The 17,099-nt window shown below is 44.6% G+C and overlaps 1 protein-coding gene across 1 annotated transcript in view; it reads left to right on the top strand.

The window, feature by feature from the left end:
* LOC115139414 (scavenger receptor class A member 5-like) overlaps positions 1-16,291 on the top strand; it is a 54,071-nt gene extending 37,780 nt beyond the window's left edge. The window contains exons 8-9 of the mRNA XM_065026356.1: positions 3,709-3,897; positions 14,379-16,291. Coding sequence (XP_064882428.1) covers positions 3,709-3,897; positions 14,379-14,512 — 323 coding nt within the window. The 3' untranslated portion in view covers positions 14,513-16,291. The remainder of the gene's footprint in view (positions 1-3,708; positions 3,898-14,378) is intronic.
* The last annotated feature ends 808 nt before the right edge of the window (positions 16,292-17,099 follow it).

Here is a 17,099-nt window from a genome sequence, read left to right as displayed (position 1 = left end):
GAGGAACAAAGGGCGAAGCTGTGCTATCGTAAATACAGTATCTTATGCATTCTAAATTACCGCCCATTTGGAAAAGGAAAATGCAATAAATATTTACTTTGAGCTGCGCTTCGGTAGGTTGGTTGTAGATGGAAGGCCTTGTTGCCCAACGAGTCCTTTGTCCTTTGAAGAATGTCTCTGCTGGTAAATTGAAGACGTTGTAGTAACGTCGTTGTGTGGTAGACGGGATAGTCTGTCTGTTCCTTCCTAACCCTCGTTTGCAGCGGCTGTTGCTAACTCAACGGCTAGGAGGTATCACTTCTGTAGTGAATAAGAGTTCAAAGTTCATACCATTCACAACCAAAGCTCAAGCTGATGTTGGCTTCATTCTGTAGTTATTATCTGAACCATTCTGACATCAGACCGTCGTCCTCACATCCTCGGAACAGGAGGTTATATTGTCTTCAAGGGCTTTTATAAAAGGAAGGGAGAGGAGGGCGCGTTTGAAACGTTTTATAGCCCATGTCCCTTCACAGGGGCGGGCCACTGATTGAGCAGAGCCCTATCTTATGAAAACCCAAATCTCACATTTTGGAAGCTAAAATCACATTTCATCCCATCACGAAAAATTTCATATTCAAACATTTAAATTGAACAACAATTCCACGTGAATCCGATAACTCTGATGTGTAGACTTTCCACTGTAGAGTTTATGTCATCTTATCATTGATTAGAATGTCTCAGATGACAACCGAACTGACATCATATTCATTAAGTACCACCGCATATGTTCAATTGGTCGGATTACCAGAATATAGTTCATTTCCCCCCACCTTCTGATGTTCCCAGAATCTCTATGTTAACCAAGGGTTATGCAAATGTAACATCATTAGGGTAGAGAGAGGAAAAAGAGGGAAAGAGGTATTTATGACTGTCATAAACCTACCCCCAGGCCAACGTCTTGACAACAGTAAGTACGCGTATCTCTAATTTGGCTCTGTGGGCTAAATCAATCTGACCTCATAGTGCCAGTCAAGTAGACCTATGCATCATTGTGCCGAATTAGCCGTTTATAAGAGCGTGGGCTTCTCCATATCGGTTCAGCTACCTACTGCAAACAGATCCTCATCCACTGTGCCATGTTAGCTACCCTGCTAATACCACCATGGCTCTGGCCTAGCCCCATCACACCCCTATCAGAGATAACCTGGGTCTGCGTCTCACTGGACAGATTGAAGTTTCCTGAGCCATTACCAGAGTAAAGTTATGCCTACATATCTGCAGCAGACACATGGTTTCAGTCTGCCAGATTGGCTGCATGTCTCAGGCTAAGAGTAGAGCGGAGCTCAGGCGGCAGCATCTGCAACACATTAACAAGATGTTCCTGTGCTCTTCTCGAGTTTATCCTCCAGATTCATGTTCAGCCATTGGAGCCCCAGGCTACTCATCTCCTAAAAAGGTCAATAAAGGCTAGTTGAGTCAGAGTTAATCTTCCAATGGGAGGTGCATTTACACATGAACAACCTGAAGTTGTGAACATATACACACTCACGCGTGCACTTAGACCTGCACACACACACACGCCCCAAAATGCACAGCATTGTCTTAGTCCATTAGTCCAGAAATCTTGTTGCAAAAGGTCCAGATGTTGTTAGCTGTTGCACTAAGATTCAGATTCACTCTCTTACTCTCCCCTAAGAGTAGAGAGGAAGATATAACGTTTGGTTGATTGCCAGTTTTATAGGTCAGTATAGCCATTTTTGTTCTTTAATCGGTTATTGTTTTTGTCCTAATTATGTTGCTCATACATGCTAAATTCAAGTCAGATATAATTTTTCCCCCAGTGTATTTTCATAATGAAAAGACCTAGTTCAAATTGTAGTTTTGATGATGTAAAGTATAGCAAAGTGGGCCAGTGCTCTAATCGTCAAACTTTGGAAACGTGCCTGCTTTTATAAGGTATTGACAGCACTGTTTTTAGTGTTTTCTCCCATAAGACTAAACAACTCTTTTTCTATAACAAATACTTCAGTTGTGAAACTACAGAGAGATATCATGAGTGTGGTGGTAGAAATGGGAAATACTGGTTTTCATCTTATCAATTAGCTGGACTTTAATAGGCCCTGTATTATACTGTGCATGAGTCTCTCTCAGGAGAAGTCTGCTAAGAGGTTTTCTGTTGGATGTGTGATTAACTTAACTTAAGTTTCTGTCTGAACTTCTAAAATGATTTGAACAAACCAAGCCTCATGCTGGCTTGAAGGTAGGTCCATACCTGGCTGCAACATGTTTTACATTAGGGATTTTGTTGCAGGATTACAGGACTAGGCTTCATTACAGGTCTAGGCTTCATGTGCAGGGGAGCTGTAATATGACATCCTGGCAAGAAATAGCATTTTCTCTCCATCCAATTCTTACTAAATCTTCCCAAACATGATGGTGGACGGGGGGCCCCTCGGATCAACCTCCCACTGTGTGTGCTGGGGGAAAGAGACGCCTGCTGTCTTGTGGGGCACACGGTCACGCACGCACGCAGGCACGCACGCGCACACACACACACACACACACACACACACACACACACACACACACACACACACACACACACACACACACACACACACACACACACACGAACGAGGATAATGACAATACCCACCCAGAACCCTCTTTAAACAAGGCAGTCTAGCATCAACACACACAGCGGAGGTGACCTGTAATGGAGGAGATGGTCTCAGCACAGTTACGATAGCACATAGACTGGTCCCTGTGATGGCCATCTAGAACACAGATTGCGTATGCCTAACCAAAATGCTGATGGAACACATTTAGTCAACTAAAATTTATTTTGACAAACTGTAATAATTTCACTTGATGATATGGCTAATATCCGGTCCCTGCATCTCTATTTCTTGTGACAACATTCTCAGACCAAATTCCTGACCTTGTTCCTGTGCTCTTCTCGAGTCTATCCTCCAGATTCATGTTCAGCCATTGGAGCCCCAGGTTATCCATCTCCTAAAAAGGTCAATAAAGGCTAGTTCAGTCAGAGTTAATCTTCCAATGGGAGGTACTAATTGTTTTCAACACCTTCTCCTGCCCAGACAAGACCACAAATTTCACTCCAAACTCTTTATAACTGCAGTTATGGAGGTCACCAAGTGTGGAGGCAATAATTACCCCTAATAGCAAACCCCTTTGAACAAACAAGCTTCATGGAAAGCATTTCCTAAAGATGTGTTCAAGTGTTTTGTTTTATTTTCCCGCTTATGAAAAAATAATTGACATTAAGTAAAGTTAGAAAGATGTTTGGCTTGTTGCTCCATACCTGATGGATTTATTGTGTCTACGTGAAATGTACAAACAGTGTTTTGAACAAACTAATCCAAAAAGTATGACTTCACTAATCCAAGACATGCTGGTAAACCTACCTGGTTGGGAAATCAACAGCAAATCAGCAAGCCAGTGTCCTCTGAATATTACTGTAATTTAGTTGACTTTACAGAAATGCACTCTATGATCCATCTTTGAGGTTAATACACTGAGTCAAGCCACCTCAATCTGATCAGTGTTCTGTGGCTAGGGGTTTTGTTTGGCCCATGACCAGCTTCCCCTTTCGAACCACCATCCATGTCTCTCTCCCCTGCTGTGTGCATGTGCGTGTGTGTGTGTGTGTGTGTGTGTGTGTGTGTGTGTGTGTGTGTGTGTGTGTGTGTGTGTGCGATTCAGTGGACGAGACACTGGTGAGGCTGGTGAATGGATCAGGCCCTCACGAGGGGAGAGTGGAGGTGTTCCACGAGAGACGCTGGGGAACGGTGTGTGATGACGTCTGGGACAAGAAGGACGGCGACGTGGTCTGCAGGATGCTTGGCTACAAAGGAGCCTTCGAGATCCATAAAACAGGCCGGTTTGGACAAGGTAAGCCTTTTGGCTGTTTTTATCTCTATGGAGATTTGAACTAACTACAGTGCAGACTGTGATAAACTTGTGGAGGCAGATTAGGATTTTTACAATTTTTTGTTGTAATTGTACTTTTTTATGGTGGGTATTAGTGCACAAAGCATTTGAAAACTACTGAGATTCATATACGTTTATAGGGAACATCATATGAGCCAGATGCCATCAAAAATGTGCCAGTGGTAATATCCATCTGTTTCCTCTCTTATGACCTATTTTCCACAACCATCATTACATCATGCATACACACACATCTATGTTTGGTCCAATCAAAATATTAGGGTTTTGTTCAAATTAATCTGGACACAAAAACTTTAAAAAATCTAATTCCAAATAACCATTTTTTAAAATTAACAATAATTCACATTTACTTTTGAGGATTAATTAAACAGTTGTAAATGTGTCTTTTTTTCATAGACCCCATTTGCGAAGCAAAATGTTGTTTCTTTATTCTTGACCTCATCCTGAACCATATTTGTATTTATAATTATGTTAGAGATGACATTGTACATGGTCAATACAATAAATAATTCTCAAAGTAAGTGTTGAGATGCTGGGTAAACCAGTTTAGGAGGCATGTCTAGTTAAAATAAACCCAACAGAGATGTATTAGGCCCAGTCCAAACATCTGTGGTGAATGTACACTATACTATACTGGTCCTGGCCAAGTTTCCTTTTCAAGTTCATGCTGCACTCAAGATGTTTCAGTTATTCAATGTTCTGTAGTTGGTGGTGCTCGAACTTGGAGTCTTCTCTCATGGTGCTAAATGTGGTAGAATGACCTTAAAGCAGAAACTCTGATCATACAGAGTGTGTTTGCCAACATTCTGAGGGAAAATATTGCTCACACTCAAAGTTCAAAATGTTTCTGTGAACAAACGGATAGAGTAGACAGACGGTAGGTCTACCAGGTCCTGGTCCCTTCCCAACAGTACTGCTGGTCATAAAGTATATGGAAAACAATACGGAACGATATTTCCGTACACACAAAGGGCCTCCTTTGAGCATTAGTGATACTACTACTTTTGAGGGAAGACACACAAATACATCAAATAAAATAGCTGAAATGGAGACATTAGTTCCTAACTACACACATAGTTCTCATTGTAGACGTATATTTACACAATATATCAGACAAGCCCTGGCATTTCAAGGGTTGATGGTCTTGTCTGCGGCCTCCAGCCAGTGTAGGATATTTTTGGCCTCTTATCTTACATCAAGTCCGTCTATGAATCCCCTCACTGGTACACAGCCCCGATAGGCCTATGGGGATGAGGCCCACATGCACATCTGTAAACTGTCATCTTAGAGTGAAAGAAATGAATGTCTGATTCAGGATATAAAAAGCATATTGTACTTTTTGTGCTCATTATGTTGCCAGCATTCGAATATAACCCTGAAGCAAACGAAGACCAGGAATTATAACGTGAAATCTCATTCAAATGTGGGATAAGAACGACATGCTTATGCTAATGTTAACTTTGTGGGAACCTTTTGTGGGGAGAGTGATATCCTTATGACATATTGCATTTAAAACATATATTATTCTGGATTGGTTTGGTAAACTGTATATAGTGAGTATAAAAATCATGAAGAACACCTTCCTATTATTGAGTTGCACTCCCCCCTTTTGCCCTCATAACAGCCTCAATTCGTCTGGGCGTGGACTCTTCAAGGTGTCAAAAGCTTTTCACAGGTTTGCTGGCCCATGTTGGCTGGATGTCCTTTGGGTGGTGGACCATTCTTGATACACACGGGAAACTGTTGAGAAAAATCCATCAGCGTTGCAGTTATTGACACAAACCAATGTGCCTGGCACCCACTACTATAGCCCGTTCAAAGGAACTTACATTTTTTGTCTTGCCTATTCACCCACTGAATGGCACACATTCCCAATCCATGTCTCAAGGCTTAAACATCCTTCTTTAACCGGTCTCCTCCCCTTCATCGACACTGATTGAAGTGGATTTAACAAGTGACATCAAGAAGCTTTCACCTGGATTCACTATGGTTTTCCTGCATGTATATTATCCCTTGTTGTTATAAATCAAACAAAGTTGTAGTTATGTTAGGCATACAGTGCATTCGGAAAGTATTCAGACCCCTTGACTTTTTCCACGTTTTGTTACGTTACAGCCTTATCCTAAAATAGATGTTTTTAAATCAATCTACAGACAATACCCTATAATGACAAAGCGAAAACATGTTTTTTTAGACATTTTTGAAAATGTCTTAAAAATAAAAAACAGAAATACCTTATTTTCATAACTATTCAGACCCTTTGATATGAGCCTTGAAATTGAGCTCAGGTGCATCCTGTTTGCATTGATCATTCTTGAGATGTTTCTACAAATTGATTGGAGTCCACCTGGGGTAAATTCAATCGATTGGACATGATTTGGAAAGGAACACACCTGTCTATATAAGGTCCCACAGTTGACAGTGCATGTCAGAGCAAAAACCAAGCCACGAGGTCAACGGAATTGTCCGTAGAGCTCTGAGACAGGATTGTGTCAAGGCACACATCTGGGGAAGGGTACCAAAAAATGTCTGCAGCATTGAAGGTCCCCAAGAACACAGTGGCCTCCATCATTCTTAAATGGAAGAAGTTTGGAACCACCAAGATTCTTCCTAGAGATGGCCGCCCGGCCAAACTGAGCAATCAGGGGAGAAGGGCCTTGGTCACGGAGGTGACCAAGAACCCAATGGTCATTCTGACAGAACTCCAGAGTTCCTCTGTGGAGATGGCAGTCATTCTGGAAGGATCTCCCATCTCTGCAGCACTCCACCAATCATGGTAGGGTGGGCAGACGGAAACCACTCCTCAGTAAAAGGCACATGACAGCCCACTTGGAGTTTGCCAAAAGACACCTAAAGGACTATCAGACCATGAGAAACAAGATTCTCTGGTCTGATGAAACCACGATTGAACTCTTTGGCCTGAATGCCAAACATCACGTCTGGAGGAAACCTGACACCATCACTACGGTGAAGCATGGTGGTGGCAGCATCATGCTGTGGTGATGTTTTTCAGCGGCAGGAACTGGGAGACTAGTCAGGATCGAGGGAAAGACGAACGGAGCAAAGTACAGAGAGATCTTTGATGAAAAACTGCTCCAGAAGGCTCAGGACCTCAGACTGGGGTGAAAGTTCACCTTCCAACAGGACATTGACCCTAAGCACACAGCCAACACAATGCAGGAGTGGCTTCGGGACAAGTCTCTGAATGTCCTTGAGTGTCCCAGCCAGGGCCCGGACTTGAACCTGATCGAGCATCTCTGGAGAGACCTGAAAATAGCTGTGCAGCGATGCTCCCTATCCAACCTGACAGAGTTTGAGAGGATCTGCAGAGAAGAATGGGAGAAACTCCCCAAAAACCGGTGTGTCAAGCTTGTATCATTATACCTAAGAAGACGCATTGCTGTAATCGCTGCCAAAGGTGCTTCAACAAAGTACCGCGTAAAGGGTCTGAATACTTATGTAAATATGATATTTCAGTTTTTTTTTATATTTATACATTTGCAAAAATTTTCTCAAATCTGTTTCTGCTTTGTCATTATGGCCTTTTGTGTGTAGATTGATGAGGAAAAACACATTTGAATCCATTTTAGAATAAGGCTGAATACTTTCCGAATGCACTGTATATTTGAGGTCCTATGTCTTTCTCTAACCTGCTTATTTGGCAAGTAGGCAAATTAGATCGGACACAGTGTATTTTACATTAGCTATCTTTTGTTTGTTTTGAATCCAATCCTTCAATTACCCTCAACCCCTCCCATCTGTATCTGAAGACCATCCAGTTTTGTTTTCTATTTACCGTATATGTTTAACTGTGCTGTTACACAAATGTTCCGAATGTAACGGCGTTCTTCGTTTGTAGAAAGAGAGTCGGACCGAAATGCAGCGTGTAGGTTACTCATGACTTTAATGAAAGAATGCGTACATGAAATAACTCAATAACATACTAAGCAAAACAACAAACGGAACGTGAAACTAATACAGCCTATTTTTTTTTTTTATAAAAATAGTTTATTATCTTCAATACCATTCATTCTTTACAACTCATAATTTACATACATACACAAATAATGGTATTTTAAATAAACTAATTAAACTAAAACATAAACCACAAACAAAACCTCAGGGGAGCATCTTCCCTCCCCGTTACCCTACAAAATACCTCTCCCTATCTCCCCGTCCCTAATCTATCCTCTTACAAATCTAAATTACACCCAGCCCTAAACCCCCCTTCCACCTCTCCCGAGCAGCATGCTGCCCCCACTTCCTCTCCTCCCTCTTCATCCTCCCCCTCAAATCTCCTTCCACCCTCCTCACTATCCCTTCCACCCCCCAATCTTTCCCTGTCTTCACCATGTTCTGCCTTGCTTCCCACAGCCCCCGTTTAAAGAGACTCATGAGAAGCCAGAGCAGAAACCTGTCCCTATCCGTCCCTCTCGCTCTCCCTACACCCCTCTCTAACCTGGCCCACGTCAATACAAAATCCCCTTTACCAAACCTAACAACACCCGTGCCTAGCCCATACTACTCCGGCAAAGGCACAGTCCCAAAAGACATGGCGCACAGTCTCCTCCCTGCCACAAGAGGATCTTAGACAGGTGGGGGATTGCACCAAATTATACCGGTACAAGATGGAACGTACCGGCAAACACTTATGAAGGCTCAACCAATTCAGGTCCTTGAGCCTGTTATCCAGACCCCGCGCCTGCACTCCCTCCCAGACCACTTCCGAGATGCCCACTACAGGCGCCGGACTCCCTGCCTTTCTGACCTCCTCGTACAGGTGCCTGTGATCTAAACCTACTCGGGCAACTTCAACCTCAGGGTGCGCACGCCGCATGACCAAAGTGCCACGGCAGCTGTTCCGCCCGAGGACCCGTGTTAGACCACACCATTATGCTTCTCGCCTGATACGAGAAAAACACCCGCAGGAGGTAACCGGACGGGTGTATCACTGGCTGAGCAAGCTCCGTTAACAAGAAGGAAACAAAAATTGAGTCCAGCTTGAGGGGGAAATGTGGTACCCCCTACCTCCCTCCCGATGGGACAGATCATGCGTGCCCTGGCGACCCACTCGCACCTGCCACTCCACATAAACTGAAACACAAGCCTCACTAGAGGCCTCCTCAGACAAGCCGGCAATGGGTAGATGTATGCCAAATACAAAAGAGACGGCAACACATCCACCTTTAGGACCAGGACTTTGCCCATAAAAGACAAATACCTAGCTTTCCACATTGCTAGCTTCCTCTGTACCACTGCGATACGCATGTTCCAGTTTAGCGTCGCTGAGCCGGAGGTCTCAAAATGGACCCCGAGAATCCTCAGGGCCCCCTCACAGAGAGATAACCCCCCAGGCACATCCGTTCTACCGCGCCATCTTCCGAAAAACTTGACTGAAGACTTTGCATGGTTCAGAACTGCTCCCGACGCTCGGGTGAAATCCCCAAAGATGGCAAGGGACCTTGTCAGGCACGAGTCCTTGCACAACAGCAAGGAAGTGTCGTCGGCGTACTGCGTCATCTTAACACGCAGCCCACCACTTCCAGGGATCAGCAAACCTTCCACCCCTGTGTCTGCCCTAATGGCAGCCCCCAGAGCTCCATGTACAGAACGAAGAGGAGAGCCGAGAGTGGGCACCCCTGCCTGACCCCAGACGAGAGGTCAAAAACATCACCCAAGTGACTATTTACACTAACTCGGCACCCCGCTCCGACATATAATGTACGAATCCATCCTATAAACTTCTCCCCAAATCCTAATCGACCTAACACTCTGAATAAAAGGATCTATTCACGCGATCGAAGGCTTTCGCCTGATCTAGCGCTGCTACCATTAAAGGCAGACCTCTATCTTCAACCCAAGCGATGGAGTCCCTGATTAACTGTAGGTTCCATCGAATAGAGCGGCCCTCTACCCCGCACGTCTGATCCTCATGAACGACGTAGGGAAGGGCTGTGCGCAACCGGTCTGCTAAAACCTTTGCAAGTAGCTTGTAATCTACACACAGCATGGTCAACGGCCGCCAGTTGCCAAGGTCTGTTACTTCCCCTTCTTATATAAAAGTGACAGCACACCAACAGCCATTGATCCCCCGGGACCCCGTCTCAAGGATGGCCTTCAAGACTTCGAGGACCACTGGTCCAAGTATACCCCAAAACTTGAGATAAAACTCAGCCGGCAGCCCATCTATCCCAGGCACCTTCCCTTTTCCCATCCTCCTAAGAGCGCTCTCAACCTCTTCTAGTGAGATCTGGGCCTCCATCACTTCTCTAATGTCCTCCGGCAACCGCCTGGACAAGTGTTCTAAAAACACATTTCCCTGCTCTACATCTATTTCCCTTTCCTTAAATAAACCTTGGAAATGATCAGTTGTCACCCTGACCATATCCTCTGGTTCTCTAACTATACTACCATTTTCTTCCCTAACACCATGCATTACCTTCCTACTCTGTCTTGCCCTAACCAACTTAAAGAACATAGCAGAACAAGTCTCATTATGTTCTAGAAAGCCACTATGCGCTCGCTCAAGGAAAGCTCGAGCCTTCCGCTCCTGCAACTCCCTGAGCTGCGCCTTTAGGGTTGCGGATCTCTCCCAGTCAAACGACCCGCCGAGGTTGCCTGCCTCGTATTCGAGTTCAATTAACCTCTGGATACGATCCACCTCCCTCCTCTCCTCCCTTTTTTCCTCTTGCAATACCCTATTATAAAAGCCCTAATCCTCACCTTAACTAATTCCCACCACTCTAACACCCCTCGCACATGGACCGGAGGCCCTCAAGCCTCAAAAGAAACCATAAAACCCGTCAACAAAAGCCTGCTCCTCCAGCACATCCCGATCTAGCTTCCAGTACCCTCTACCAAAGAGGCAGACTGGCGACCCCACCTGCAGGAGCACCCCGTCGTGATCCGAAAGAAAACAGGCAACAGCCGCCCAGACAACTTACCCAAAGACCTGGGTACAAAAATATAGTCGAGCCTCCGCTCAACCCCCTGGAGTTACGCCATGTAGGACCGTCCATTTTCGGAGTAGTGTGCAGACCACCATCTACCAGACCATGGCAAGCCATTAGCCTGGCAATGGCGCCCGCACTGCTATCCCCCCTCTTCCTAAATCTATATTAAAATCCCCCTATCACTAATTTCCTATTTGTGACACACAGGGCGTCAGACAGTCCACCATCTCCCTTCTGTCTGCCACCACCTGTGGCCCATACACCACCACTAATCTAAATTTACAATCCCTTATCGTGACATCCACCCCTATAACCCTCCCTGCATTACCACGAAAGAATCCTCCACTTTTACCTCCCTGTGCCCACACAAAATCCCTACCCCGATGAGTGCACCCCCAACACCCCAAACCGACTCCCCTTGTCCCACTCCCTCTTAAACCTAATAACATCCCCTCCATCCCTCAGGTGAACCTCCTGTAAAAAACAAAAATCAAACCCCACACCCTCCAAATAACTAAAAACCGCCCTCCTCTTAACAAAATCCCTTAAACCCCTTACATTTAAACTAACAAAAGTAAAATTAGACTCCATGAAAAATAAATACATGTAATACACTCAAATTCTAAACCCAGACAGAAAAAAACATAAAACAGGAGACTCACCCGATGCTCCCCTGCTCCATATCTACCGGTGAGAACACCATCCGTAATCCCGACATCCCCCTCTTCCTCCATCACACCCTCCCAGGATGCAGGAATAGTGTTTGGCTCCGGAGTGCCCTGCACCCTGGGTCTACCCCCACAATCCTCCCCTCCCCAGTGTTGCAGCTGGTTTGGAAAAAAATTGGGGAGGCTGAGTCCCCAAACAAAAAACTCCCCACCTCCTCTTGTACCCAGTCCTGAGTCTTGTTATGTGTGTCCCCACCCAACAGAAGTTGAGGGCCTGGGGAAACCAGCAGCAACCCAGAGGTTTCTCCCGCCCCCATCACTCTCTTGGCCATCCCTTCCCCCTCACTGTCGGCCAATCGCCCCCTCCTCTTCATACTCTTCTTTGGTGATGGCGGCAGTGAAGAGATACCACCCTCCCCCTGCCAGCTCCTCCACCATACCCCTCATCTCTTCCACCATGGCACTTTCCCCCAGTCCACTTTCTCTTCCACCGTCTCCTTCTCCACCACTCCTCCCTCGCTTTCTTCTCTCTCATGCTCCTCCACTCGGTTGCCTTCTTCCGCCGCTTTTTCTGGTTCTCCTACTCCCGTGCCTTCCGTTTCCTTCTCTCTTCCATCCGCCGCTTCTGGCTCCTCCTCCTTCCTTGTGGCCTTCCCCTCTGGACCTGATCTCTGGTCATGAGGCGTGCTTCCTTCCCCTCCTCTTCTTCCCCCATCCCCGCTCCTGCTCCCCCCAGCCGCAGACGCATATGACCTCTGACGGGCCGGGCACCCCCTCCACAGGTGTGCTGACGAGCCACACCCATGGCACGTCTTAGGCTTGTCACAATCCCTCGCCTCGTGATCCTCAGATGCACAAAATCTGCATTTTCTTGCACTGCATGAGGCGAAAATGTGACCATAGGCCATACAGCGTCTGCAAAATGGGGCTGACGTGCATAATACAACGTCCCCTGTCAGCCCCTAGGGAGAACATAGCAGGAGGATGGAGGTAGCCACCATGTCCCCTTGGGTCCTCTCTGAGGAGGGCCTGGAAGCCTCTCCTCCCATTCCAAAACCCAAGGGAGTCTTTGAGGTGCCTTGCTGAGGAGACGTTATCCATGTATCTCCCCAGAAAAGCCCTCACCTCTTCGTCCTTAACGTAAGGGTTGTAAATGTTTACAGTTACAACCCTAAAGTTATTCTTCGCCAGGCTTGTTATTTCGTAGTGGCACATCGGCCTCTCACCTCCCACTGCTCTTGCCCTTCTCAGGATATCATCGTGTTTTTCCTCTGTATATAGTGCAACGTCGTATGCTCCCTCCAACGAGTTGCCTTGGAAACAAAACACGTCCTTCACCGTCAGCTTTAGAATCCCCATCAATATTATCCTTCCAAAGGATTCCCGTCCTAAAGGCTCAAACTCCTTTTCCTTCCAAGCAAACCGAATCGTGTTGGCCAGCCCAATCCCAGGGACCGACCGTGTTGATGTATTTAGCACCATCTCCGCAAGGAGAATGGCGCTCGTTTTCTTCTCTTCCAAAACAATTGAAAAGAAAAAACCAAGTGACTGAGCCTATCTGGTGAACACTACACAGAGACAGGAACAATCACCCACAAAATACGACGCAAACTCAGGCTACCTAAATACGGTTCCCAATCAGAGACAACGATAAGCAGCTGACTCCAATTGAGAATCGCCTCAGGCAGCCAAGCCTAACTAGACACACCCCTAATCAACACAATCCCAATTACTACAAACCCCAATACGAAACACAACATATAAACCCATGTCACACCCTGGCTTACCCAAACATATACCAAAAACACAAAATATAATGACCAAGGCGTGACACCGAACCTATACATAACGATTGAAAGTGAATTTTGTTCTCAAACCCAATGATGAATACAGTGTCCCACATCTACTGTTGTAACTCACAACTCATTATCATGAACAATGGAGTTCCTAAGTTTGTGTTGGACATTCATTTGGCACATCATTCTTCAGACAGCAATTATTACTCAAGCCATCGAGAGATTTTGACTGCGTCTTGAAATTATTTTAATTTGGACCGGGAAACAGGCACTAGAGGGTGTCGTCTCGTATGTTTGTCGGCCTCTCAGTTCTGTCTTCAATGTAATTGATACCACAATAAACCCAATTTCAGACATAGATTCCATGCCAGAGGTCGCCTCTGGTGACTCTTGGCTACCCTGCCTGGTGCCTGTGGACAGGGGAGAGGAGAGAGGAGAGGCTTGCGCCAGTCTCCAGAGCCTCTGTGTTTGTGAAGCCATGACATGCTCTCATCCCTCTGCCAGATATCTGCCTCACATTGACGCTTCCAAGGGCTCTCAGAGGAGAGTAGTGTGATGAGTAAGAGGAGCCTGAGTATGACCAGACCAGACTGCTATCACACTCTCTTTCATTCAGAGAAAGGCTGTGATTTGCGAAGAAAAACAATAGAATAGCAGAGCCTGATACTTGGCCGCCCCTATATTCCCTCCCTGTATATCCCTCCTTTATCATCTTAGCTGTGAATCATACTTTTCTGTAAGTCCTGAATACTGGAGTCGATCTGGATGTTTTTTTATTAATAACAGTGGGAGGCTGAGAGGACATATGTGCACTGTTAGGTTCATCTTGAATAAAGTATTTCTGCCCTCTTCATTTCTCTGTCTGTCTGTCTGTCTGTCTGTCTGTCTGTCTGTCTGTCTGTCTGTCTGTCTGTCTGTCTGTCTGTCTGTCTGTCTGTCTGTCTGTCTGTCTGTCTGTCTGTCTGTCTGTCTGTCTGTCTGTCTGTCTGTCTGTCTGTCTACAGGTACTGGGCTCATCTGGATGGATGATGTGGCCTGCGTTGGGAACGAGGACACCATTCACCAGTGCAAGTTCTCAGGCTGGGGTAAGACAAACTGTGGGCACGTGGAGGATGCGGGGGTGACATGCAACACCTAACACCCACCATTTGAACCCCCACCGAGTTCAGTTACAAACTGCTGAGATTAGTTGCAGTTGACAGGCAGCGTGAGGTAGAGCAGAAGAGCTGTATCCTGCTGTCCTACACCCACCCACCGCTGTGGGCAACTGATTTGACAGTTATGTGCAAACATGCTTTGATTTCAGACCCCTTAGGGCTTCTTGGATGGCTATTGTTCATGTAAAGTAGGTTTATCAATAGCATATACTTCTTAGCTGAACTAGATTCAGTGCCAAAAATGGACCAACTTAAAAAATGGTCAGTCACAAATGTTTGTCAAATTTTTTGATAGATAAAGCGATTACAAAGAAAAGAAAGGGGAAGAGATGCCATTTTAAATGGATGTATGACTTGGCCCTAGTACGATTTATTGGTTTGTGTCTGACAATTTTACTATTTCTGCCTGTAGAGCCAAGCATTGTTTTTTTATCATCATGAATGAGAGTCTCTCTCTCTCTCTCGTTTTTGCTTCTCCCTTCAACAGTTTTGTTTTGTTAGAGCCCAAAAATGTCACCCTCTTCATCGATAATTGCATGGGCGGTTGGAAGATTGACGCTTGGTTTACGTATGGAAACCATGACTCTAACGATGAGTAAGACAAATTACAGCCTAAGAGGGCAAGTTACAGTTTGGGGAAAATCAAGTGAAATGGTAAAACATGCACAATGAATTGAGGTTTCTCACAGGAAATGAAACAGGGAAATATGTATTATTGTGTGAAATAAACAAAACCAACCCCTGATGTAAGATACTTTCACAAGTAAATCACGTGTTGACATGATATGATGGCTGTCAGAAAAATAGTTCTGTAGATGATCCCTTGCCAAATATTGATTTGGGATAAACAATGAAATGTGCGGAGGTCCTGAGGACTAGGTTTGATCCACTCTCAGACTCATGAATCTGGACTATCTCAGTATTTCATCTGGAGCAGTAGAGCAGCTCCCCTCAGAAATGGTCCTCACTTTTATCAACTTAGGTTCATGCGCAGACAAGTGCTATAGAGGTGTTGCAATGCACTCGTTTTCTAAGCCAACAGCCAAGGAGAATACCTTACAATCTCTATATATTTTCACTCAGACTGATCATGCTTCCCTCTTGGGAAAGGTCCTTCAACAGAAAAGAAAGGACAAAAAATGTTTTCTACCTAAAATATTTTCATACAAAACATTTATTCTGGTAGATATTATTCTGATAGATATTCCTACAGTACGTGATCATCTCTATTATAATCCTGTCTCAGATATTCAACCAGGGTGCAGTTAGTCTGTGAACATAACAGAGGTTATTCTTGCATGGATCTTCAACTGTGCTGGAAATGAATCACTGTCATGCAATGCTTTTTCACATACATTTAAGGGAGCAGACTGCACACATTTGCTTTGTATAATAGGGACCACAAACCCAGGTTCCCACTTCAGGAACATACTATCAAATGCCAGGATGGTATGATTGCTATGTGAAGTCAAGATTGGTTGATTTGTTATACTATGGTTATACTTGGTTATACTGTGGCCCTAATCACCACTTTTATTGGACAAAGGGACTGCTGAGGAATGTAAATATCTGCTTATCGATTGTGCTGGTCATAACACCCAGATAACAATACCTGAAGTAGTATGAAATAGATAAATAAATACAGTGAATATGTGACAAGAATATTTCATATGTCCATTAGACAATACTTTTTACTAGATTTTTCAGATTTTTTAATTGTTCATGTACCATGGAAATAATAAAATATACATTTGTTTATACATGTGGACTTGATTATTTTCTGATTAGGATGAAAATGGTTGAGGCAGTTCAGTTGAAAGCGAAGTAATCCTAGCCCATACCCTAGATACAGTACATCAAGAGAACAGGTGAGGAGGGATAGAGGAAGTTGGGTATGTCATCTCTGGTTTGACAACTGAGAAGCAATTACCTTAAAAGTGGTTCCACATGAAGGACGAAAATAGAAATGATTGCTGGAGAATCACCTGATCACCTCAGCATATGGTGAGCCTAGGGAGAACAAAGACCCTGAATTACGGCTGAGGGGAAGATGCTTCTAAACAATGTTTGAACTTGTATTGGATGAAACATTTCTATGGAAGGTAATAAGAACATATTTAATTTTGCATTGTGAAATGTTTAGGTTAATCTGTCCTTAGCATCTGGAACTGTCTCAAACTATTTTCTACCCTCAGTTTTATGTCAAATGCAGACAAACAACAAGTATTTTATTTGAGGTATGACCGAGGACAATATTTCTGAAGCGATAATTCAGGGGAATTCACAGATGGACACAGGAATCGTTGGACTCCATTATCCTGTATAGTTCCCAGAGTACCTCTCTCTGGCATTAACATCCATGACTGTCACATTGAGTCAGCTCGGTAAGAGGGGTTTGAAATAACAGTGCAACCATTTATAGAGATTTTGTGCAAGGGGTAGTGGGCTCAATAACTATACATCTTCAGTCCATTTATAGAAAGAAACTACATTGTTCAGAGCAGTTTAGGGTCACGTCACAGAACTCAGCGAGAGAAAGAGCAGTTCCAGTAATCAGCACTGCTAGAA

This window comes from Oncorhynchus nerka, linkage group LG13, assembly GCF_034236695.1.
Source record: "Oncorhynchus nerka isolate Pitt River linkage group LG13, Oner_Uvic_2.0, whole genome shotgun sequence".
NCBI classification, from domain to species: domain Eukaryota; kingdom Metazoa; phylum Chordata; class Actinopteri; order Salmoniformes; family Salmonidae; genus Oncorhynchus; species Oncorhynchus nerka.
Note: the sequence above shows the minus strand (reverse complement) of the source record. Positions and strands in the feature narration are given on the sequence as shown.